At 40.0% G+C, this 26,118-nt stretch overlaps 1 protein-coding gene across 2 annotated transcripts in view; it reads right to left on the reverse strand.

Annotated features, from left to right (window-relative positions):
- Nucleotides 1–3,955: 3,955 nt before the first annotated feature.
- The window catches only part of LOC139449349 (uncharacterized), a 261,844-nt gene continuing 239,681 nt past the window's right edge, over nucleotides 3,956–26,118 (reverse strand). For both annotated transcript variants that reach the window (XM_071230674.1, XM_071230673.1), the window contains 2 exons: nucleotides 12,996–14,061; nucleotides 3,956–10,222 (listed from right to left, as the gene is read on the reverse strand). In XM_071230674.1, the coding sequence (XP_071086775.1) occupies nucleotides 10,197–10,222; nucleotides 12,996–14,061 (1,092 nt within the window). In that variant the 3' untranslated portion in view covers nucleotides 3,956–10,196. The remainder of the gene's footprint in view (nucleotides 10,223–12,995; nucleotides 14,062–26,118) is intronic.

Raw genomic sequence — 26,118 nt, forward strand, 5'->3', positions numbered from 1 at the left:
ATCGATACCAAACGGGCACATTAACAGCTAGGACAGTTCCTGGGTTTAGACCAATTAGTGGCAGAACCGTGCGCAACCGGTTGAGGGAGCACCGACGTCCCGCGATACACCTAATTTTGCTTCCACGTCACCGTCAGCCACGCTTAGCTTGGTGCAGACTGCGTCCGAGGTTCAGAGTGAGTGAGTGAGTGAGTGAGTGAGTATGGTTTTACGCCGCCTTTAGCAATATTCCAGCAATATCACGTCGGGGTCCGAGGTTCAGAAGACAAGACCGGGACAGTATACAGTTCACAAATACAGTAAACTACGGTTATAACGAACACGCTTATAACGAACTGACGGATATAACGAACTTACTTTTTTGGTCCCGACTATTTGTTATGCTGTATATATCCTTATAACGAACTACGGTTATAACGAACTATAATTAGTAGTCCCCTTGATTTTGTTATAACCGTACGTTACTGTATGTCCAGGTTTCATCTGATGTTGGTGCTCTACAGGCTTTTAGGAGAACGTTCAGTAGCGACGCATGCTTTTCTCAACGTCGTCAGTTTTGGGGTGGAAGTGTAATGGTATGGAGTAGCATCACAACTCACGGGAGAACACAACTCATCATTGTAAATGGCAGTTTGAATAGCGTACGCTACCAGGACGACATCGTTCGAGGTCATGTTCTTCCCTACCCCAAAGGCAGGGACGTAAAGTCACGTCTCAGCAGGATAACGCCCGCCTACACGTTATATGTGTTTTAACGGATTTTTGAGTGAGTGAGTATGGTTTTACGCCGCTTTTAGCAATATTACAGCAATATCACGGCGGGGGACACCAGAAATGGGCTTCACACATTGTACCCATGTCGGGAATCGAACCCGGGTCTTCGGCGTGACGAGCGAACGCTTTAACCACTAGGCTACCCGACCGCCCCTCTCACCCTTAGAACATATCTGCCATTCTTGGATGAGTTGGACTCATTGTGTGGCAATCTTACAAACATAAACTACAATACGATGGTCATAAAAGTAGTTTGGGAAAGTTCATTGTAAATATACTACTCAAAAGAAGTTAAAGAACACCTGATTCTTTCATATTACTGTGGTAATATGGCTTGGCAGATGAACTTTAGTTTTATGAAAGAATCGGCGTTCTCTAACTTCTTTTGAGTATTATATACTGATTTATCCACCTGGCCATGTTGGGTGTATCCAAAGTTGATGATTTGTATTGATATTGTCAGTTCAGTTCAGTGGAAGGAATTATGGATTTGCTTGTTCAAACGTGGCTGTTGGGTAGGGTAGTGGTTGAAGCGTTCGCTGACCACGACGAAGACCCGGGTTCGATTTCCCACAAGTGAGAAACTATTTCTGGAGTACCCGCCATGACATTGGTGGAAAAGTGGTTAAAGCGAAAAAAACCTCACGCACTCAATCACTCGACAAAACGCAGTCAAACAAAGTCTTGTCGGCAAAGAATTTAAAATTCTATAGTAGTGGGTAGGGTAGCCTCATGGTTCAAGGTTGGTCCGTCGCACCGCAGATCCGGGTTCGATTTTCTTTTGGATCCAATTTGTGAAAGCCATCCTTTCCGTTGCCCTAAGCCGATAAGACTGGAATAACGCAGAAAAGGCATAGAACCATACTCACTCACTCGCAATTCCGGGTAAGAATATAAGTATGGAATATAGCAATATAGCGCGTGCGTGTGTGTCCGAACTAAGCCTACTAAAATGCCATGTCGCAGTTTTACATGGACACCCAAACTCGGCCACACAAAAATGACTCCGAGGCGGCCAATCCTTGCCTTATCTCCTTAATGCCGATCGCCAGGCATAGTAACAAGTAACATATTTTAAGATCTTTTAATATGACGCGGCCTGGTATGGAACCACCGATCTCTGCTCTCAGGGCACGTGCTCTGTCCACAAGACAACTGTGGAGATTACGTGACCTTGTTGGCGCTTAATCTGGCACATCGTACATGTATACCGTTAATTTAAAATCACAACATGTCAGCTTAAACTTCCAAATTATATGGAAAACATGTCTTAAGAAATAACATCAGGTCAGGTGAAACTTCCCTCACGAAGTAGCTAACTCCAATGCCAAGTGATCGTAAATTTCGAAGACAGGACAAGCGAGAAGAAAACGGAACAATGGCGAGTATTTGCAGACTGTCACAGAGAAGCGGTTAACATTCTCTTGGAGTGAGTGAGTGAGTTGGGTTTAACGCCGCTTTTAACAGTATTCCAGTTATATCGCGGCGTCTCAGCTTAATGTGGGAGGAAAGCCCGAAGTGATGCAGGCCTAAGACGTTTACCACTTCGGTGAAACCCGCGAGCACGGGTATGGTGCTGACAAACCTAGAAACATAATCAGGGCGAACCGGGATTCGAACCCACAATCATAGGTTTCTGGCGTGCCCAAGGGACGCAACTCTGCACAGCGAATAGCGGCGCCTTAGACGACTGGGCCACCCGTGCCCCCACATTGTCTTGGAAGCTTCTGTAAAATCTTGTCTCCATCCGTCGTTAAGACGAGTGCAATTACGAACTGATATTACAGATTTTAGCCAGCATGTTATTTTTTCAAATTATCCATAAACTAAAGCACAAACAAATAATTTTTCGATTCAAAAGTGTGATGAGGCTGGGGAATGGAAAAGTGAATAAATATTGCCCTGAGACATAAGCACGCTTGCATCTTTTGAAGTAAACGGCCCGTTTTCGCCGAGATGTTTTGGTTTTTTTCAAATCACTTAACTCTTTATAAAATATAGAAAGTAAAGTGTCTTCTCTTTCGTTACATTTTGTCTCAAAGAATTCGATTACGTGTGCACAGAAATTCTGCATCAATCTGTTTTCATATCTGGGCTAGGATGCGATATTTTACGAGCGCATCTCTCAATATGCAAACATGAACAAGCCGTCTTACAGTCCATTCCTGAGACTTCTTTCTTGTCGTTTAATATTTTTTTGTGTGTATAAAAATAAACCCCAATAACAAAGTTTAATGCCTTCAAACTGCCGTTACCTCCTTACAAAGGGTGCAGACATTCACCACTTCAGTTACAGCTTACAGAGGATCATTATCTGGGTATTTCTTGGATTTGAACCCAAAGCTGCAGATCTTGGCAACAATGGAACGCAACTCAGCACAACACATTGAGTGAGTGAGTTTGATTTAACGTCACTTTGAACAGTATTCCAGTTATTTCCCGGCATAACAGCTTAATATGGGAGGAAAGCCTGAAGTGATGCAGGTCTCAGACTATACCACTTCGGTGAAACCCATGAGTGCTGACAAACCTGGAAACATAATCTGGCTGAACTCGGATTCGAACCCATGACCATAGGCTTCACTAGATACAATTCTGCACTGCCAATTCCTAACAACTAGGCCATCGATGTCCACACAGCAAACTGAAGCAGCACAGACCACAGGGCCACTCAGACCCCAATTCCACACGATATGCACCGATAAAGACCGTGCCACGTCATACCATAAGATGTTACCATAAAAGTCATGAAATTAGAAAATCCCCCCGACAATGGCACCACCTCTCTTGTCTAAAGGTAGAGCACCCGCCCAAAGAGCGGAAGGTCCAGGGTTTGATCCTCAGACGCATCATACCATAAGACGATAAAAGAATGTACTTGTGGTTACCCTGTCTGGAACTCGTCATTAGGGGCTAAAACAAGGACTGGTCGGCTTAGAGTCAGTATATGCTCAACTGCGGCATGGTATCTCAGTGGGCTAGCTCTATAAAATAAGCTTTAGGACAAGTACACACGCACGCACGCACGCACGCACGCACGCACGCATGCACTTAAAGTAAATGCGTAAGTGCAATAATCTTGGAAACGACGTTAAACCTCATTTCACCTCGACTGACAGATACACAGATGACAGAAAGACAAAAATCATTTATTGTTAAGTCATTTTATTTATTTCCATTATTTTATTATGATTTGAGTAACAAGTTTCAAGTGATATAACATTGATATAAATCAGTAAAATCCATTTTGATTGAGCTATGATACAGTTGGATATTTACATATATGTCCCATTATATATAATAATATATGTCTGTATCGATATGAAGACTCTGGAGACAAGGTCTCCGACGCCATATTGCGGAGATATATTCCTCGTATGTACATTTCGAGTGTCAGCGGCGTCAGTATCACAAGTGCATTATGTGCAGTGTATACAGATTAATTCCCTTGGCATAAAGGGCATATAACAAAAATATTACATGCTGATAGACATTCGAACATATCAATGAAATGTACATCTGAAAACAAGCTTAGGACTACAATGACAAAAAAATAATATTCTACAATCTGTAAACTGTTTTTTACATAAAATGATAGTAATGTTGACATGTATTATCAAGACTTATCTTTTCAATAAAATATACTTGATCTCATTAATTCTGTCTCCATATCACATACATACAAATATATCAATTGTTCTATGCCTATTCACATTTACTGAATAAATCATTCCAAGTTTTATATAATCAAAACCAACACAATACTCCACAGATAAAATACCTGAGTATATGTTATGATGTATATATAAATAACTATTTCTATCTGAAAATGGAAATCTATATTCTACTTCTATGAATTGAGGTTTGAACGGTGAACTGGCGAAGGACTGTATACTAAGTTTCCTGACAAGCATCACAGTTGACGCACGGAATTGGTGACTACTTAAGTGCTTCAAGTGATCCATGTCTCACAGCGTCCCTCCTTTAGCAACACATTTTAATAGACCTATCACATACATACTAACAAACAGTGCTATTTTGTACTCTGCAGATGTGGCATACCTTCTCCAGATCTTAATATCTGAAAAGGGCAGACAACTCTAACTACACTTTGGTGTCCTGGGCCCCGTTTCACAAAGCGATCTCAGCGCTAAGATGATCGTAACTCTCATACTTAAACATAGACCTACGACAGTCGTAGCTTTACGATGGCTTTGGGGAACGGGGCCCTGTTACCATATTTGCCATATTAAGCACCCTGCTCCAATACTTACACCCTGACCAACGTCTAGACCAATCTGTAAGTAGCTGTTATAAGCACCTCCGTATAAGACGGAAAGTTTACATGACAGTCAATGTTTTCTTGTGTATATCGCCCATTGTTTACAGAAAACAGCAGCACAGAGAGGATACATGACTTCCATGTAGCTATCACCCAAGAAGTTTAAGTTTCATCAATGTTTCAACTAAGTTTGTTCACGACCATTCAATCTTCGAGAGTGAGTGAGTGAGTATGGTTTTACGCCGCTTTTAGCAATATTCCAGCAATAGCACAGCAGGGGACACCAGAAATGGGCTTCACACATTGTACCCATGTCGGGAATCGCACCTGGGTCTTCGGTGTGAAGAGTGAACGTTTTAACCATTAGGCTACCTGACCGCCCCTCAATCTTCAAGAACAAATTTAACTTGTTGTATATGGTCTAATTAAGCACCCCTTTTGTCAATTTTCAAAGTGCCCAGGGGTTATATAACAGTGAATACAGTACGACTATTGACCAGTTGTTTCTTGTCTGTGGACCACAACTTCAGAAGGAAAATGAAAACATTAAAGTAACTTGCATTGATTTTGTCCGAAAAAATCCCCAATAAATATTTTATCAATTTTTGAGGGCAAAGATAAATCATTGCTGCTAGTATCTAAATCTGCAATTGATACAGGTCAATTTCAGTGCATTTCAACCATCATAAATCATTGTCTGGGTGGGCTAGTTAAAATAATACCATAAAGCCTAAAGGTTTAATACAGCTACTACTATCCTTTCAACTGATATTGTATATTTTCAAATATTCAACCATCTTAATACCAGTATCTGAAACAGTCATCAATACACTCTTTTCAATGAAGAAGTGGCTATGATGTATACACATGCAATGGTCTAGATCCACATTGTCCCATTAAAATAGTTAAAATAAGTAATTGAGCTAGTATCTCGAAGCATATAAACACTTTGACTAAAATACTCATTTGGAAAAAAGGATAAATGATCACTAATCCTGAGCAGTAACAGATGAGCTCGTTGTTAGAATATCTATTCCATTATGTAACAAATGAATAATCGACACATCACTGTGACTGCTGTGAATAGTTTCCAGGAGAGCTGTGAATAGTTTCCGGGAGAGCAGTACTAGACGAAGTTTAATCACTGCAGCGTATATTTTGCACAATATGACTACCGGTATTGAAAATGTTATTAAAAACAAAGCCTAGACACAAATACCAGTAAATAATAATGAAAACATGAACGTTGATGTGATGTTATCAGTTAAAGTTACTCAAAGTGTGTGAAATAATCGGCATATATTCATGAGGAATCAGAAGTGGTCTCAAATGTATATTACTCAAAAGAAGTTAAAGAAATCTGATTCTTTCATATTACTATACATGTAGTTAAGTTGTGAAGGCGTGACAGATTAACTATAATAATATGAAAGAATCGGGCGTGACAGATTAACTATAATAATATGAAAGAATCGGGCGTGACAGATTAACTATAATAATATGAAAGAATCAGGTGTTAACTTCTTTTGAGTAGTATATAAACTAGGACTAACATATGCTGTGATGGTATATTTTTGTCAAAGCCAATATAAATTATGAGCAGAAAAATACATGTGCGATGAGCTACCACAAACAAATTAAGGTTTTGTACAAATATGGAGTGTGTGAGTTTGGCTTAACGCCGCTTTTAACAGTATTCCAGTTATATCGTGGCGTGTCAGCTTAATGTGGGAAGAAAGCCCGAAGTGATGCAGGTCACAGACGTTTACCACTTCGGTGAAACCCACGAGCACGGGTATGGTGCTGACAAACCTAGAAACATAATCGGGGCAGCCGGGATTCGAACCCACGATCATAGGTTTCTGGCATGCCCAGGGGATGCAACCCTGCACAACATATCGCGGCGCCTTGGACGACTGGGCCACCTGTGCCCCCGTACAAATATGGAATGGCGTACTTTACGTCTGACAGGAGGTATTGGATGAGTAGTTTGATTATACAGTACATATATCACAGAACAGCGGAGCCATTATGCAGATTAGTTGTGGGTCATGTGTATACCACTCAACTGTAGATAGGGATACATGCCGTCCATACAGTGAGCCGGGTTAGACAACACGGTCAACAGTAGTTTAGTTACATCACGCTGTGTCAGCTAAACGTGGGAGGAAAACTAAGGTGATGCAGGTCTCACACACTTACACTTTGATGAAACCCACGAGAATGGGTATGGCGCTGACAAACCTAGAAACATAATCAGAGAGAAAGTGGGATTTGAACTCACGATCATTGGTTTCTGGGATGCTTAAGGGCGAACAGCGAACTTCAGCACCCCATGACTGTGCCACCCATGTCCCCCTCCCACCCACGTCACCAGTAATCAGCTTTTGGATATCATGATATCACAGGACTATCCCTATCAACAACTGAGCAGTATAGTACCAGTATATATATGGGAATGTACCAACCTCTGATCATAAACTGAGAAAAACCCAACAATGTTTGTCTAGGCAACACAATTCAAAGCTACGGGTATGTTAACAAATGATATCAACCCTTTTCTTCAAGCACAGCGAGTTGAAGCGGTTTAGATGACTGGACCACCTGTGCACCCGTCCATCAGTTGATGATGGGCTAATTAAACACACATAATGTCTCAGTTTGACAAAAGGCATTTAGTACACTGACGAGACCTACACCGAAACAGGGCTCCACATCATGAAGTATTGTACCCCTTTAAGTGTTTTAAAAGGAATAAGAATTTTATTTGAATTGCAGCCTCCTCCCATCTGACCAAAACAATTAGAGACAAATAATCAATTTGTTGGAGGAAATTTAACCCATGCTTGTCGTAACGGGTGGTCAGTCTCACTGACTTGGTTGATGCATGTGGATTGATGCTCATGATGTCAATCACTGGATTGTCTGGTCCAGACTTAATTATTTACAGACCGCCGTCACATAACTGGAATATTGCTGAGTGCGGCGTTACACAACAAACAAACAAAGAAACAAATGGCAAAGATGAGTATCTGCAAAAACAAATGTGTAACATTGTTGTTATTCCTCTCAGTTTGTGGAAGATGGTTGGGTACATCCCTGCACGGAATGCTGAGTATATAGTAACAAGCTTGTAATACTCCCAGCTTATTTCTCATCAGTCCATTGAATATGAACAGTGAATATCTGTAAAATAATTCTTGTTTTAACAGATATAAACATGAAGAATCATGTGAGTCAAATATTACCATGTAAAATAATTCATAACAAATGGATATTTATGCAACATAAAAATTAATTTCACATTTTGAATGATTTGATTGAAGGATTTGTGAAACCTTTAAAATCAAACTTTGTTTATTCATTGTAATTTTTGATTCAAGCAGTTAATCATACATTGCATGTTAATATTAAAGTGCAAAAGCATTATATAGTGTAAGTTAGAATAACAGATTCTCCACACCCTTGTGTTAATTCCTTGTTCATAATACTCCACACAGCATGCAGGTATTGAGAATTGACCTTAATATGGAATATTGTAGAAATCTAAAAAATAATTGAAAATTATGTGACAACTGGCCTTCTGTTCTAAAAATATGTGTATTATATACATATATGAAGACTATAAATAAATACATCTGAAAAGAAATGAATTTGTTATGATATATTTGAACAATGAACCTTTAATTTGTGAAGATAGTTCTGAGGGTGATAGAACCTTGCAACTAGAGTTATTTCCCTTGGACCATGCATGACAATCTATTCCCAGCGTATTACCAGTACTAGCATGGAATAATCTTGATATCCACCATCCACTGGATTTTCAGTTAGTACCAAACCAAAGTTAAGACAATGATTTGTATGAAACAAGATCTGATGACAACGATCCTTTCTTTCTAAATAAAAGTTGAATTCTGATTTACTGAAGACCGATGTTGATTCTCTTTTGCTTCCAGACGACAACAACGATGTCAAAAGAGCTATGAGACAATTATAAACAGAACACATTAAGTAATATTTCTTTTCTAAAAAATAAAAAAACATGTAATTGCTTTGATAACAGAAAACCTGTTTCAGTTGAAATACTTTGATAATGACATAATTCTATACTTGCTGGTCTAGTAAGACATGCTAGAAACCCATTTCCGTCCAAGACATGATGAGGATGAATTGATCAGGAAGACATGACAGGATAACAGGATAACTCAGTCATAGGATAACAAAATCTTGAATAATTCTTTGCCCCATTGGACTCATGAAGATCCGGGGTAGAATAGGTCTTCAGCATCCCATGCTTGCCGTAAAAGGTGACTAATCTTGTCGTAAAAGGCGACTAACGGGATCGGATGGTCAGGCTTGCTGACTTGGTTGATGCATGTCATCGATCCCAATTGCATGGATCGATGCTCATGATATTAATCACTGGATTGTCTGGTCCAGACTCGATTATTTACAGACCGCCGTCATATAGCTGGAATATTGCTGAGTGCGGCCTTAAACCAAAAACCAACCAACCAATCTTTGCCCCATTGATAAACCACAATAGATTCAATATGAGATTTCCAAAAGTACATAAGAAATGAGATGGGACACACGATACTTACTACTTCTACTAAGAAAAGCTAAGGACCACCTGATTCTCCCATGACAGACTAACTACAGTAATATGGAAGAACCAGGTAGTAATTAGCTTGTTTTTAAGAGTAAATTTTGTGAATTGACAAGTAACAAGCAACTTCGTCGACTGCAGAAAGATCTGAGAACCCATTTCACAAAGCAATCTTAGCACAATATGACTGTAGGCCTCTGGTAAAGAATATGGGGTAACAATCATAGTGTTACAATAGATTTGTGAAGCTGGGCCTTGTCTATGGTGATGGGTCCTTTAAAAATATCAAACCTGTATTTTCAAGAGAGGACTTTCGGACAAAATCTCATATTTAATGTATTCTGGCCTTTCATCATGGTTAATTTGTAGAAATACTTGACAGTCTTTGTCAGGAACATGCACGATTTGTTAGACATGCGGTATAATGTTCTACTGCCTAGTTCTGTAGAGTTAGTTTGTACTGGTCGATAACGTTCATAGTCACCTACAACAAAATAGCAGCGGTAAGCAGAGCATAAATTAGAATGCCACTCATAAACGCAGGGAGAAGGACTCATCTGAAACACACGAAGTCAGTCACATTTAAAACAGTGTGAAAACAAGCATAGAGAAGGAGAAGTAATTCAAAGTTTGTTAAGGTGGTTTGTTATATGTCCTTTATGGTCTGCACAGAAATGATCTTGAGACACACATACATTGAACCATTTGCTGGATTGCATATAACAATTATTTCAAATATAAGAGGGTGTAGAGCCAAGAACACCCACCCATCCCCCACCCCATCCCCCACACCACAATCCCACAATATTCGAAGCATGTTAGTATTTTTTAGCAATACATCAAACTGACCTTTCTCTGAATTTATATGATTTACTTGACAATGACAGCCCAGCTATATATTTAACCAAATGAATCTTCAATATCTTTTGTTTAAAACAGTTTCTTTGTTGCTTAACGCTGCACTCAGCAATATTCCATCTATATGACGGCAGTCCGAAAATAATCGAGTCTGGCCGACACAATCCAGTGATTGACATCATGAGCATGGGTTTCTGAAGACCTATTCTACCCCAGGTCTTTCTTCAATATCTGTGACAGTGGAATAAAGGACACATTCCAGTAAACTCAAGTACAGGATGGAAGTGTATGTGTTAGAAAATTTAAAATAAGTGTTAGGTTAAATATACAGGCAGTGAACCAAGGCTGGGGAATCTCTATGGAACACTGTACAACTATGCATACTACTCAAACAAAGTTAAGGACCACCCAATTCATTCATATTACTACAGTCAGGACCACCCAATTCATTCATATGACTATAGTCAGGTCCACCCAATTCATTCATATTACTACAGTCAGGACCACCCAATTTATTCATATTACTAAAGTCTGGACCACCAATTCATTCATATGACTATAGTCAGGACCACCCAATTCATTCATATTACTACAGTCAGGACCACCCAATTCATTCATATTACTATAGTCAGGACCACCCAATTCATTCATATTACTACAGTCAGGACCACCCAATTCATTCATATTACTACAGTCAGGACCACCCAATTCATTCATATTACTACAGTCAGGACCACCCAATTCATTCATATTACTACAGTTAGGACCACCCAATTCATTCATATTACTATAGTCAGGACCACCCAATTCATTCATATTACTACAGTCAGGACCACCCAATTCATTCATATTACTACAGTCAGGACCACCCAATTCATTCATATCACTATAGTCACGACCACCAATTCATTCATATGACTATAGTCAATCGGGCATGGAATGACAGATTAAGTAAAGTAATATGAAAGAATCTATGGCAGGACAGATTAACTATAGTAAAATGAAAGAATCGGATGGTCCTTAAATTATTTTGAGTAATATATTTTGCAATAACAATGTAAGATCATCATGAAAAGGTTAAAAGATCCCAAACAGAAAAGTTTCCTAGTTGGCCACACCGTCCAGAAGTTGAAATTTGAATAGTTATACATCTTCTAATGCAAACCAAACCAGAGAGATGTGATCTATAACACTCAACCTTTGAATGGGATTCTCAGTTATTAATACTATTTACATATATACACATACCTGTGTGACAGAATAGGATGAATCCCTAACAAAGGTTGAACAGTGTAGATCAAATTTAATTGACCCGTTTGCATTACAAGAAACACCTAACTCAAATCTTTCCATGAACACATTCATATTACAGATACTGATCCATGGGCGTCTGCTAAGAGCTGCTAATAAACACACCTGTACTCGTGATAATGGCTGCAGATTCTGAAACCCATATAACTCATACCACACTCTACAAGAAGCAAATCAGGTGAATTAGTTTTAATTAATTTTTCTGAACTATTTTCCAAACTTACGAAATAAAATTTGACCAAAAAGTATCTTTCCTTACAGTTTAAAAGCTATGTGTGTAAACATCACTGAACAGATTGAAACACAATTGTCAATACAAATGGCTTACAAAACATGTCTCTCTAAGTTCATGCCATGTCGGCCTGGAATTCTGTGTAAGGATATGTCATTACAATGATCAGTGAGCATCTTCAATACCAGGGTGAGTCACTGCATATATATTTCAGCTATAACAGGCAGGTGTTACCGTACTTGACAAAATAACTGCCCTGTACCTGTCAAAACTTCCTTGAGCACGTGAAAGGTACTAAGTGCTATCAAATATGCACCTGATTTATCAAATTACCTTCACACATTCAGTGCAGGTGAGTTATAAAAAAGGGGTTTTCTCAAGGATTTCGGACAAAGTTCTGGTGTGCTAAAACACACGGTTGTAATGTGAAAGAATCAAGTGATCCTTAACTTCTTTTGAGAAGTATATAATGTCATTTTTTGCAATGCTAAAATCCATTGGTTTATCACATTGATAACATTGAGTCTGACCACCCAATCCCATTAGTCGCCTCTTACGACAAGCATAGTCGCCTGTTCTTGAGTTGGTCTTTCCGAGTCATGATATTGTTGCATATTAATGTGCACTGAGATTACCCCACCCCACAGGCTTATTGAAACTGGATCAATCAAAACCATGCATGATGACATATGAAAAGCATAAACTAAATAAAAAAAGTTCAATTTTCTCCTTTTGGCAAACCTTTTGGAAATATATTTCTGTTATTAAAGCAACTGAATACCATATAGGTTGAGCAGTAATTATGTCAAATACGGTAATGTATAGAGTAGCAAGAGGTCAAGAGGTCAGTGTTATATACCAGCATGGGGGATTATGACAATCAGCTGACAATCATCACATGGGTTATGAATGACGGACACGTTATTTACTTTTTAACTCTTTGAGTGTTTTCAAGAGGGTGCTAAGGAGTGAGGCGAGGTTAGTGGCCTGTCGCATCAGATATTTCATATGAGGGTCCGTAAGGGGCTTCCCGCACGCTGCGTTTGCTGCATTCAAGGTACTTTTGAATGAATTGGATACTTTAATGACTTCGAAGCCGAGGTGCTGCGCTTGATGAACAGACTGCATCATCAACATAACTGCTTGACTGTGGAGGAAGAGTTTGGCGAGAGTGTGAATTCCCTTGTCTAAATTCACAGCCAGTTTCTCCTTTGTGTGGGTAGCACTACTGACTAAAAGTTTTGCATCATTGACGAAATGTCTCGTTTGGCTAATAAGTTCTTCACGACACATTTCAAATTGTTTCGGACTACGGTCTATCCGTGAAGCTTTCAAGGATTCCATTGTGGATTTTAAGTCTGTTAAAAGTCTTTCAACATCGTTAGTTGCCGTGTCAAAATCTTCCACTCCGTATGAATGTGACACAACGTATTTCACTGAGTCTGTCACAGAACCACTGACAAGTGAATAACTCTCCTCAGACACTGAAGATCTCCTCAAAATTGGGGGTGGGTCTTTCTTTGGAACACTGATGTCCGATTTAACACTCCCGTTCAATTTTGAAAATTCAGTATCCCTCGATGTGGTATCGGAGTAGTCCGGTTTGGTTTCATCTTCAAATGATATTGTCTTTTTTAACTTCACAGGCTCTTTAGCGAGAGAATCAGTCTTATCAAGCTGCTTCAACTGTGATGCCATTTCACGGAAGTCATCAAAACTCTGGTACACGTCATCATCTTTAATTGAACTTGTTGTCATAGATAGAGGGCGCCACATTTTCACAGTAGCGTAGGGATTGGCTTTGATTTTCTCTCTACTTTTTCTACTTAACATGTTACTGTCATCCTTGCTCTGAAATTTCTTGCTTTTTGATTGGTCAGTTTTGGACTTGGCAGAGTGACCTCCCCTTAACAAGGTGCCTCCCTTTTCAGTCTTTTCTTCAGAACCAAAGATTGACGAGAGGGCCTTCAAAGGACCACCCTTCTTGGATTTACTCTGAAAAATGCCAAAACAATATATTAAAACAAAATTAGACGACATTAAAAGGTGTATATTGGAAGTGAGTGAATTAAAAAAGTAAGATGCATTATTTCAACAACCATCTATAAATTATAAGCATAAATAATATGGGCAAAAAACAAAGCAAATGTCTATAAAGAGATGTGGAGAGACTAAAAAATGAACACAAAAAGGATGGAAATTAATTGAGAAATGATCTTATTCTTGTATAGTTAATGTCATTAATCGTAATCAGAAGAAAATAAGCCTCCATATGCACTCAATAATACACAAAACCATTATCAAAATAAATATGGTTAATAAGTGAAAATTATGAGTCATTTCCATGACAACTGTTAACTGCATGTCATTAAACATTACACAGTGATATTTGTTAGTTATGTGAACCAAACTTTGGAATGTGATATATGTGTGCTACATGTAATTCCCCTGCCAGATGTAATCATGCACAAACACTGTTTAATCATTCATTGAGGAACAGCTCCCTTTCTTCAGGTTTCAATGAAGGAATCAGTTGGTTCTGCCTAATGCCACTTTTAGCAATGATACAGACATATTGGGGCAAAGGGACACCAGAAATTGGCTTAAATCAACAACACAGCATACCAGGTTTTTTCAGGTGACAAGGAAATGCCTCAGCCATGATAGTATGGAAGGTAATTTTAATAGTGTTGTGGTGTACAATTTAGTCAAGTACCATTCACACCTAGCTCTTCAAATTTGGCACCACCACCCAGCATATAGTCCTATCATCACCACCACCCAGCATATAGTCCTATCATCACCAACCCCAGCCCACTATACAGTCCTATCACACCCACAGCCCTATCACCACCACCCCCCGGCATATAGTCCTATCACCACCACCCCCAGCCCACTATACAGTCCTATCACATACACAGCCCTATCACTACCAACACCCCGGCATATAGTCCTATCACCACCACCCCCAGCCCACTATACAGTCCTATCACATACACAGCCCTATCACTACCAACACCCAGCATATAGTCCTATCACCACCACCCCCAGCCCACTATACAGTCCTATCACATACACAGCCCTATCACTACCAACACCCCGGCATATAGTCCTATCACCACCACCCCCAGCCCACTATACAGTCCTATCACATACACAGCCCTATCACTACCAACACCCCGGCATATAGTCCTATCACCACCACCCCCCGGCATATAGTCCTATCACCACCACCCCCCGGCATATAGTCCTATCACCACCACCCCCCGGCATATAGTCCTATCACCACCACCCCCCAGCATATAGTCCTATCACCACCACCCCCCGGCATATAGTCCTATCACCACCACCCCCCGGCATATAGTCCTATCACCACCACCCCCCGGCATATAGTCCTATCACCACCACCCCCCAGCATATAGTCCTATCACCACCACCCCCCGGCATATAGTCCTATCACCACCACCCCCCGGCATATAGTCCTATCACCACCACCCCCCGGCATATAGTCCTATCACCACCAACCCCCAGCATATAGTCCTATCACCACCACCCCCCAGCATATAGTCCTATCACCACCACCCCCCGGCATATAGTCCTATCACCACCACCCCCCGGCATATAGTCCTATCACCACCAACCCCCAGCATATAGTCCTATCACCACCACCCCCCGGCATATAGTCCTATCACCACCACCCCCAGCCCACTATACAGTCCTATCACACACACAGCCCTATCACCACCACCCCCCGGCATATAGTCCTATCATCACCACCCCCAGCCCACTATACAGTCCTATCACCACCAATCCCCCCTCTCCTTAACAATTAACAATAGTCTTAGCGCTAAGATCGCTGTGTAGTTCAAAACAGCATCTCTGTCTAAATGAGTGAGCTAAAGTTAACACTGCTTAAAACAGTAGTCCAGTAATATCATGGCATGTCAGCTTAATAAATGGGAGGAAAGCCCGAAGTGATGCAGGTCACAGTCGTTTACCACTTTGGCGGAACCCCCGAGCATGGGTATGGTGCTGACAAACTTAGAAACTTAACCGGAGCAAAGCGGGATTCAAACCCATAGGCATGTCCTACTGCATGGTATGAGTTGACGGCCACAGATATCAGCTACACATAAACTCAAACAGGTTTCTCACCAAACTTCAATATTCTCAAAAACGTGTCAGACTTCATATGCTCTCACAATGGCACTTAACTTTGCCAGATTTATGACCTGAAAATTAATTGACATTTACTAGCGAAATACACTTTTACATTATAATTTGTAACACAACCGGTTTGAATAACCTATCTCCCTGTTCAAATACCACTGCACAAAAACATATTTCTACAATGGTAATCAATGTAATAATTCATATATCCAACAACCAATTTGTAATGCAGCGTCTATATTTTCCACAAGTGTTTCTGACAGGTCAAAGTCCTCCAGGAGAAGAACTAGACAGAGATGGAATAACTCCCATTTGTGTTCTCACGTCACATGCAGCATCACGACTGTCACATGTACATAATAACAGTGACATAAACCACTGGGAGTCCATGCTGACAGGAATACAAAGGACGTTAAATTTCCTGACCTACATGGCAGCTGCGTGTGTTTTCATGCCTTTCTCTCAAATCATGTGTGAGAAATACTATGTCAAAACAAGTGTTTACTTGGCTTGTAGCATGTTTAGATTTCACAGGTTGTGGCAAATTTTATGATGAAATATTACTTACTTTACGTTTTAAATATGGGGCCACCCAATTCATGCAGTTTGTTTAGATTTCGAGGTTGTAGTCTCAAGAACTTGTTTGTTAAAAATATTATTTACCTTGCTTATTGAGTGTCAGGCCACACAATTCATGAAGTTTGTTTAGATTTCTAGGTTGTTAGTCTCAAGTAATTTTTATGTTAAAAATATTATTTACTTTGCTCATTGAGTGTTAGGCCACCCAATTCATGCAGTTTGTATTTATTTCAAAGGATGCAGTCTCCAAACATCCAACCTTTTTATCATGAAAATATTATCTTCCATATAACCGACTAACATCTGTCAACTATGAAATCTAACGAAACAAATTCAGTTTAATATCAATGACATTTTTGACACAGACACCGCCCTGATTGGACGGAACAATGACAAACAAACCACTATGCCAAAGACTTCTCCTCAAAGACCTACATATATTATGCAATGGTCTCATGAGAGAGCCCTGTGACGTATTCACAAGATGTATAGTTGACATCAATCATTCTGATCATCCTCTTTCATATCAAACGTTCACCTAGTCTGTTATACTGTCGTATTTACCACCTGTGCTGATCACTTGTCATTGATTATTGATAGGTGTCATTCAAAACGAGAAACAGGTGGTGTCTTGTCACACTTAAACTGCAGTAATTTATCTTATATGAGAGTGAACAAGCATTGTGACAGGGCTTGACTGTTTAATACTGGAACAATGTGAATATGACATATAGAACTATAAGATTCTTTCTCTATTACCCAAAAGAAGTTAAAGATCACCAAATCTTTTCATATGACTCTAGTTAATCTGTTACGTCAGGATGTATTTACTTTAGTCATATGAAAAAAAACGTGTTCTTTAACTTCTTTGAGTGGTCTATAAAGAACCCTATAGCCAATCCATAAAACGCTTGTTTGTTGTTTAATGCTGTACTCGGCAGTATTTAAGCTATATGATGGTGGCCTGTGAATAATTGATCTGGACAAGACAACCCAGTGACCACCGGATCCATTTAGTAGCCTCATGCAACCAGCATGGTTGCTGTGGACGTATCCTAAGCGGGGGGCACAGACGGTACACTATATACAGGATAGTATTATTAACATTAAAACATCAGCAGTTTTCACAGTCATGAGTGAGTGAGTTGGGTTTTACACCACTTTTAGAACATTCCAGCGCCATCATCATGAGGAACTTCAGAAACATGCTTCACACACTGAACACAAGTGGGAATCAAGCCCAGGTCTTTAGCAAGACGAGAAAACACTTTCACCACTTGGCTACCCCACTACCTAATCGAGTGGTCGGGGTAGCTGACATGGTTGATGCATGTCATCAATCCCAAAATTACGTGGATCTCTGCTCATGAAAATTAATCACTGGATTGTCTGGTCCAGACTCTCATACAGCTGGAATATTGCAGCGTTAAACAACAAACCAACCAACAACCAACCACTGCCTCAAATAATATGATGAAACTGTGTTACATCATTTGATGATGTCATTTAATTAAACAAAAGTGACGTAAAACAAAAAGGCAAAATTGTTGACGAACATCACAACCTGAGTGAACCTACGCTGTCAACAATCCACTTTACAGCTGTGAAATGGGGCAAAGATAGTTACATCCTCGTGAAATAAAAGTGACTGAATGACCTTGATTCATGTTGAATTGTGACATGTGACATGAAATGAATGCTGTAGAACAAACCGTCCTGGAATCACTTGATCTAGAGTTCTAAGAGAAATGATCACAAGTGATGGAAATTCGCGTTGAACACATATGGAACAGCAACTATAAACAGACTGATTGATGTCAATCTGGCGAATTTAAGTACCTTGTAAAAATGTAAGTATCATCAAACCTTGGGACCCAACCAAGTAACTTCACTGGGTCAGTCTATCATTCACGATGCGTTTAAAAGTTTTAATGTTCCCCCTTCACCCACCCCAATCCCCTCAAGTTCTCCAAGATATTTAAGAAATGACCTCAATATTGTTTGTATAAACATTAAAACACTTTGAAAATCTGCGTAGTTCTATTACGCATAGTGTGCACACCGTTTTTACATTTATGCATCTCTCAACACCCAAACAAATTGAAATCAGTTCTCATAAATATATTGGTCAACAATAATATCTACTCATAAAACTGTATGCAACAGTACAAAAGTAGTGCCATTTTTCAGCACAATAATACAAGCCAATATGATACAAGCCAATATGATACAAGCCAATATATCAGCCAATCTGGAAACAGTAGTCTGCTAGTGGGACTGGCCTATATATTTTATTTTTGTCAGATACATAAACTCAAAAAAAGAATCACACAGTTAGCCAATCAAATGGCATGGAATCACTTGCAATTTATTCACTATTATCTGACATCACGTGAGTGAGTGAGTGAGTGAGTGTGTGAGTGAGTGAGTGAGTGAGTGAGTGAGTGAGTGAGCGAGCGAGTGTGCGAGTGAGTGAGTGAGTGAGTGAGTGAGTGTGTGAGTGAGTGAGTGAGTGTGTGAGTGATTGAGCGAGCGAGTGAGTGAGTGAGTGAGTGAGGAGTGATTGAGTGAGTGAGTGAGTGAGTGAGTGAGTGAGGAGTGATTGAGTGAGTGAGTGAGTGAGTGAGTGAGTGAGTGAGTGAGTGAGTGAGTGAGTGAGTGAGTGAGTGAGTGAGTGAGTGAGCTCTATCTCTGCCTTGTACAGTATTTCAGCTATGTCACAGTGTGTCAGCACCATGCGACTGGAATGCTGGACACAGATAGTAGACATTACCACTAGGTGAGACTGACACGCTTGGGTACAGTGCTGACACCATGTAACTTGAAGATGTTGCAGCACGGGATAAGATGACATGTGACACCTGCAGCTGAACACCTCCCTGTCACATCTGCACACTTGACTGATGGGATCATCTGGATGTTCCACGGCTTAATGAACATTTACAGGTAATCCTCCTGTCATCAACACGTGGCTTGTGATTGAGATCGTCTTCTATAGCTATGGAAGGTCCAGACATCATTGCCTTACACAATCCCGGTGTGTATTACATGTGTGATGTGTCAGATCTACACACTGCTTGTCTCCAAAACTGGATAACTCAGTATCTGTTCCTTCAAGTTCCTTCAAGTCTACGTATCAAAGTATATTGTCTTAACCAGATCGTTAAGAAAGAAATTTGGGGAATGAGTAAGTGAGTTGGGTTTACCGCTGCTTTGAGCGAGCGAGTATGGTTTTACGCTGCTTTTAGCAATATTCCAGCAATATCACAGCGGGGGACACTAGAAATGGGCTTCACACATTGTACCCATGTCGGAAATCGAACCCGGGTCTTCGGAGTGACAAGCGAACGCTTAACCACTAGGCTACTCAACCCTCCCACTGCTTTGAACAGTATTCCAGTTATATCACAGCGTGTTAGCTGGATGTTGATGAAATCATGAAGTGATGCAGGTCTCAGACGGTCAAACACTTTGGTGAAATCAATGACCATGTGTATGGTGCTGACAAACCTAGAAGCATAAGGTTGAATCTGGTATTCAAACCCATGATCATTGGATCCTGGTATGCTTAAGGGAAGCAACTCTGCACAGCAAACTACAGCACCTTAAAAAACTGACAAACCCATACAACTGTTATCTTCAAATAAATGCCTCGTGTGTGACTTACAAGTCTCCCATTGCACACATAAACTGTGGTCGGAATAGTTTTTTGTCAGTGAAGTCAGCTATTGGGATATTTCTGTCGCCAATCTCTACCACTCTTGAGTTATTGTGTTTGGAGTGTTTGCACTAACCGTTTGTTCATAGCTATTTCAGTCAAACTTGGAGACCAAACACTTCATGTACTATATAGTCCTCTTAAAACCTTTTGGAATACACACCACTCGGGCTCGACTTTAACTTACAGACTCCACAGACTTCCAACCTCTAGTCGTTTTTTAATGTAGTTCAAGTCATACGGAGATAGTACCTAATACATCATCTTTAGTGAGTGAGTGAGTGAGTTAGGTTTAACACCGCTTTTAACAGTATTCCAGTTATATCACGGCGTGTCAGCTTAATGTGGGAGGAAAGCCCCAAGTGATGCAGGTCTCAGACGTTTACCACTTCGGTGAAACCCACGAGCACGGGTATGGTGCGGACAAACCTAGAAACATAATCGGGGTGAACCAGGATTCGTACCCACAATCATAGGTTTCTGCCGTGTCCAAGGGACGCAACTCTGCACAGCGAATCGCGGCACCTTAGACGACTGGGCCACCCATGCCCCCATATCATCTTTAGTATTTATTGAGGCAGTATATAGTGAGCACAGTAATTCAAGTATGGTCTATTACATCTGAAGTAAATATAAGTCATCTTCAAAATTGATTGATACATTAAAGTTAATTTTGATAATGACATATCAGTATATTTCCATGACATATTCATAAATCATAACTTGACTTGGATAATAGACAATAAAAATACATATATATATATATATAAAAACGTGATTTCATCAGGTGTATAAGTATTAAATATAGAAAAACCAGAGCACTAATATCTGGACTCTGTTTTATATATATAACTCAAAATAAATTTAAACATTAAGTTTAGAACGGAAAGACATAAAGACCTTAAGCAAAAACCTTAAGAAAATAAATTTGATTTTCTATTTCCATTTAAAATACCATAGGTATAAAAATACAAATTTCATTTTAGAAAATCAAATGTGCCCATTCTGTGAACTATTTGCTAACATATAGCCCACCATCCTACAGAGTCTGAATAAACATCATTTGGTACTTTCAAAATACTTGTAAAGAAACCATTTGAAAGAAGTGCATCAATGTCTTTGAATAAGACATACCAGGCTCGCACAGAAAGTCCACAATAATGGCCAACACCTTCATAGTGAGGTGTCATATTACACACGAAGAAATGACATTTCTTTCTCAAAAGAGTTCACAACTAACCCAGTAAAAAACAGCTATTAATAAATAAATCATCATTATAAACGAATCATTAAAAAACAAGTACAACAAAAAAGTACAACATAAATCATAAATATGAAGCTTTCCGTTGAAACTATTTCAACATTTAAATCCCAGACGGTGAAATTGGTATAAGCTCACCCCTACCTTGAACATGGTGTAAGACGTCACGCTCTCAAACAAAACCCGGTCATGAGTAAACAAATAAATTCTGTCCGTAAGTTAGCTGATATGGTCCAGAAATCACGGGGAATGTCGTTTCCAGTAATTCACATTATTTTGTGAATGAGGTCCCTGGTCCTTCTCAGCAGAAGCTGTTGACACTATCAGTAGTCCAGCTCCATCGACTGTGCGAATATAGAGGTCGCCACTTCACCTACGTGTGACTTGATTTACAACCTATCGGGACGGTGCAGCGACCCACGACTGCCTCAGTATAACATAGTCCCGTACAAACAACACAACTATAACACGACTTTCTGATTCAGATGATTCACACCCTAACACAGCAGAAATTATTTTCCATTCAGTATTGTCACTTGCCTGAAACTAAGATGAGAACTGCCCTGAAACGTCACGGTATAACGATGGCAGAAATTCAAGACTCTTACCTGTTTGTATGACAACCTATTGCATACCGAGGTTGCTGAAGTTTTATGATTATCGCAAGGCTTGTAAATTATCCCTAACCTCAAGAAAGTTATCTCAAGAAAACAACAGTGTTCAGCCTGTGTCGGTATCCGGGTATACACTGAGCCTGACGGATGGGTTCGGGGATTTAGGCCAAGAATTTACTGGCAAAGCCGGGTGGAGTTTGTGGCTGGTTGAACATTTAACAGTCTGAATAGAAACAGGTTATCATGGGCTAGCTGGCTCTTTGAGAAGAAAGGGAATGTTGCATTGCAACGTGATCCCTACAGGGCATTGTAGTGACTGGGAACAATAGCTGTCCATCCCCCAGGGAGTCTGTACACTGGCTTCCTTGTCAGGGAAATAATTAAACCAGCAAACATTTGTAAGGGGTGTACTGAGCTGATACATAGTGATATTATGTAATGTTATATTGAGAACTAAATATCTTATTTGTTATCTTTTCTTAGTAGAACCTGTTCTTTCTTCAGGTTCCCAATCTGCATTGCCTTATCACGTGAGTTTCCCTCTCAGTGCAACCCCTTTATCAGGTCAGTTTCCCTCCGAATACAACCCCTTCATCAGGTCAGTTTCCCTCTCAGTATAACCCCATCACCAGGGCAGTTTCCCTCTCAGTACACCCCCTTCATCAGGTCAGTTTCCCTCTCAGTACACCCCCTTCATCAAGTCAGTTTCCCTCTCAGTATAACCCCTTCATCAGGTCGGTTTTCCTCTCAGTATAACCCCTTCATCAGGTCAGTTTCCCTCTAAGTACACCCCCTTCATCAAGTCAGTTTCCCTCTCAGTAAAACCCCTTCATCAGGTCGGTTTCCCTCTCAGTATAACCCCTTCATCAGGTCGGTTTCCCTCTCAGTATAACCCCTTTATCAGGTCAGTTTCCTTCTCTCTATAACCCCTTCATCAGGTCAGTTTAATTCTCAGTGCAACCCTTTCATCAGGTCAGGTTCCCCCCTTTCAGTGCAACCCCTTTATGCCGTCAGTTTAATTCTCAGTGCAACCCCTTCATCAGGTCAGTTTCCCTCTCAGTATAACCACTTCATCAGGTCAGTTTAATTCTCAGTGCAACCCCTTCATCAGGTCAGTTTCCCTCTCAGTATAACCCCTTCATGCCGTCAGTTTAACTCTCAGTACAACCCCTTCATCAGGTCAGTTTCTCTCTCAGCATAACCCCTTCATGTGGTCAGTTTAGTTCCGAGTACAACCCCTTTATCAGGGCAGTTTCCCTCTCAGTGCAACCCCTTCATCAGGTCAGTTTCCCTCTCAGTAAAACCCCTTTATCAGGTCAGTTTCCCACTCAGTATAACCCCTTCATGCGGTCAGTTTAATTCTCAGTACAACCCCTTCATCAGGTCAGTTTCTCTCTCAGCATAACCCCTTCAAGTGGTCAGTTTAGTTCTCAGTACAACCCTTTCATCAGGTCAGTTTCCCTCTCAGTGCAACCCCTTCATCAGGTCAGTTTCCCTCTCAGTATAACCCCTTCATCAGGTCAGTTTCCCTCTCAGTACAACCCTTTCATCAGGTCAGTTTCCCTCTCAGTGCAACCCCTTCATCAGGTCAGTTTCCCTCTCATCAACTCTAACACCCCAGAATGTGGCAGTACAGTGCACTTTATCATTGTCAGTGTAATTTTAAGTAAATGAAGTTGGCAGAGCATCAACACTGAGACACACCAGGAGAGACGAACTGACATCGAGACATGCTCCACTTGCACCCTGATATGCAGCTTATGACAAGACAATTCATGACACATGACGTCATGACACCAAGTCCACTCAGTGCATGCCTACGAACAATGAACTGTCTTTTTTTCATACAGTAACCCATAGCTCATGCATACTCACGTACACCAGCACTGATAGAGAAGCGAAGTTTTTAAGTCTCATTAAAAATGGATATAGATAAGCAGGAATTACATGGCTCATTCAGGTCCAAAAAATATCACAAAAAACAAACAACAATGTGTTGTTCTTCCTAAGGGGCCTCCCATTCAATATACTTGTGGGGAGCTGTGATGTTTTGGCAAAAATATTTGGATCCAGAAGATTATATAGTTTAGCCTGAGGCTTTACAAGAAATTGTTCACTCAATATGCTTGAGATACTGAGAAAAAATGTAAAAAAAAAAAAAAATGGATTTTGTTTGTTATATTGTCCTGTCCGGCTGTTAGAGAAACAACTGAATGTTCTGAAGCAGTGATAAAAAATATCCTGTCCTCCACCAAAAATCCCAGTTTCCTAATAATTGGTATTTAAAATAACAATCAGACTGACATTTCTGACTTTCTGATTTCTGTTTTATTACTATCCCAACATACTCACACACTCACTCACTCACTCACTCCTGATTCCTGGTACATATTCCTCCCCACTTCCCTGAAGAAACACGTCTCATGTACGTCATGGTTCATCTCTTGGATTAGGAACACTGAGAACTTCACAAGCAATGAAACAACCTCTATTGTCACCTACATGCTCTTAATCCCATCTGACACGATCTCTCTATCAAAACAACCGAAATATCTATATTCTGGTTATAGTGAGTGAGTAATAAGCATTATCACGGCAGGAACACCAGAAATGGGCTTCACACATTGTACCCATGTCGGGAATCGAAGCCGGGTCTTCGGCATGATGAGCGAACAATTTAACCACTGGGCCCTTGACTGTCCTCCACTGCTTTGAACAGTATTCCACTTATATCACAGCGTGCCACTATTCTGGTCATAACATTTCACCAGAGGGTGTCCTGTCCTCTGCTTATGCTATATGCTACTCAAGTTTAGATAAGGATACTCAGGTATTTCACACTGTGTAACAAGTCATCAGTGTGGCACGTCATGTAATAACAGCTATATCTCCCTGACAGGGATGGAGCCAATTACATAAGTTTATGTATGGCATTCTTGCCAAGATATAAGTACATGTACTGTTTTGTGAGGTCATGTTGTGTTTTGTTGCTTCTGTTGTTGTTGTTGTTGTTTTATTGTTCTTGAACTTTACAGCTATATACAGTTAGCTTGTAAATAATGAAGACTGGACCAGACAATTCAGGGACTGATATTATGAGAAACATTCCACTCTTGGTACATAAGGCATCACCAGCTTACTATCCAGATACATATCATATAACTATCTTACTATCCAGATACATAAGTTACATCTTACTATCCAGACACATATCATATAACTATCTTACTGTCCAGATACATATGTCACATCTTACTATCCAGACACATATCATATTGCTATCTTACTATCCAGAAATATATGTCACATCTTACTATCAAGACACATATCATATAACTATGTTACTGTCCAGATACATGTGTCACATCTTACTATCCAGACACATATCATATAACTATCTTACTATCCAGAAACATATGTCACATCTTACTATCCAGACACATATCATATAACTATCTTACTGTCCAGATACATAAATGTCACATCCTATTATCCAGACACATATCATATAACTATCCTACTGTCCAGATACATATGTCACATCTTACTATCCAGACATATATCATAATACTATCTTACTACCGTATACATACCGTATTCGTCGTAATAAGCGCTCCGCTCTAATAAGCGCCCACGGCGACATTTGCTAATATATTGGCTAGTGAACAATCCCAATTATCACCCCTTCCGATTGATCAATGTACACAAGA

Source organism: Haliotis cracherodii, unplaced genomic scaffold, assembly GCF_022045235.1.
Source record: "Haliotis cracherodii isolate W230 unplaced genomic scaffold, xgHalCrac1.p SCAF_8, whole genome shotgun sequence".
In the NCBI taxonomy this organism is placed as follows: Eukaryota; Metazoa; Mollusca; class Gastropoda; order Lepetellida; family Haliotidae; genus Haliotis; species Haliotis cracherodii.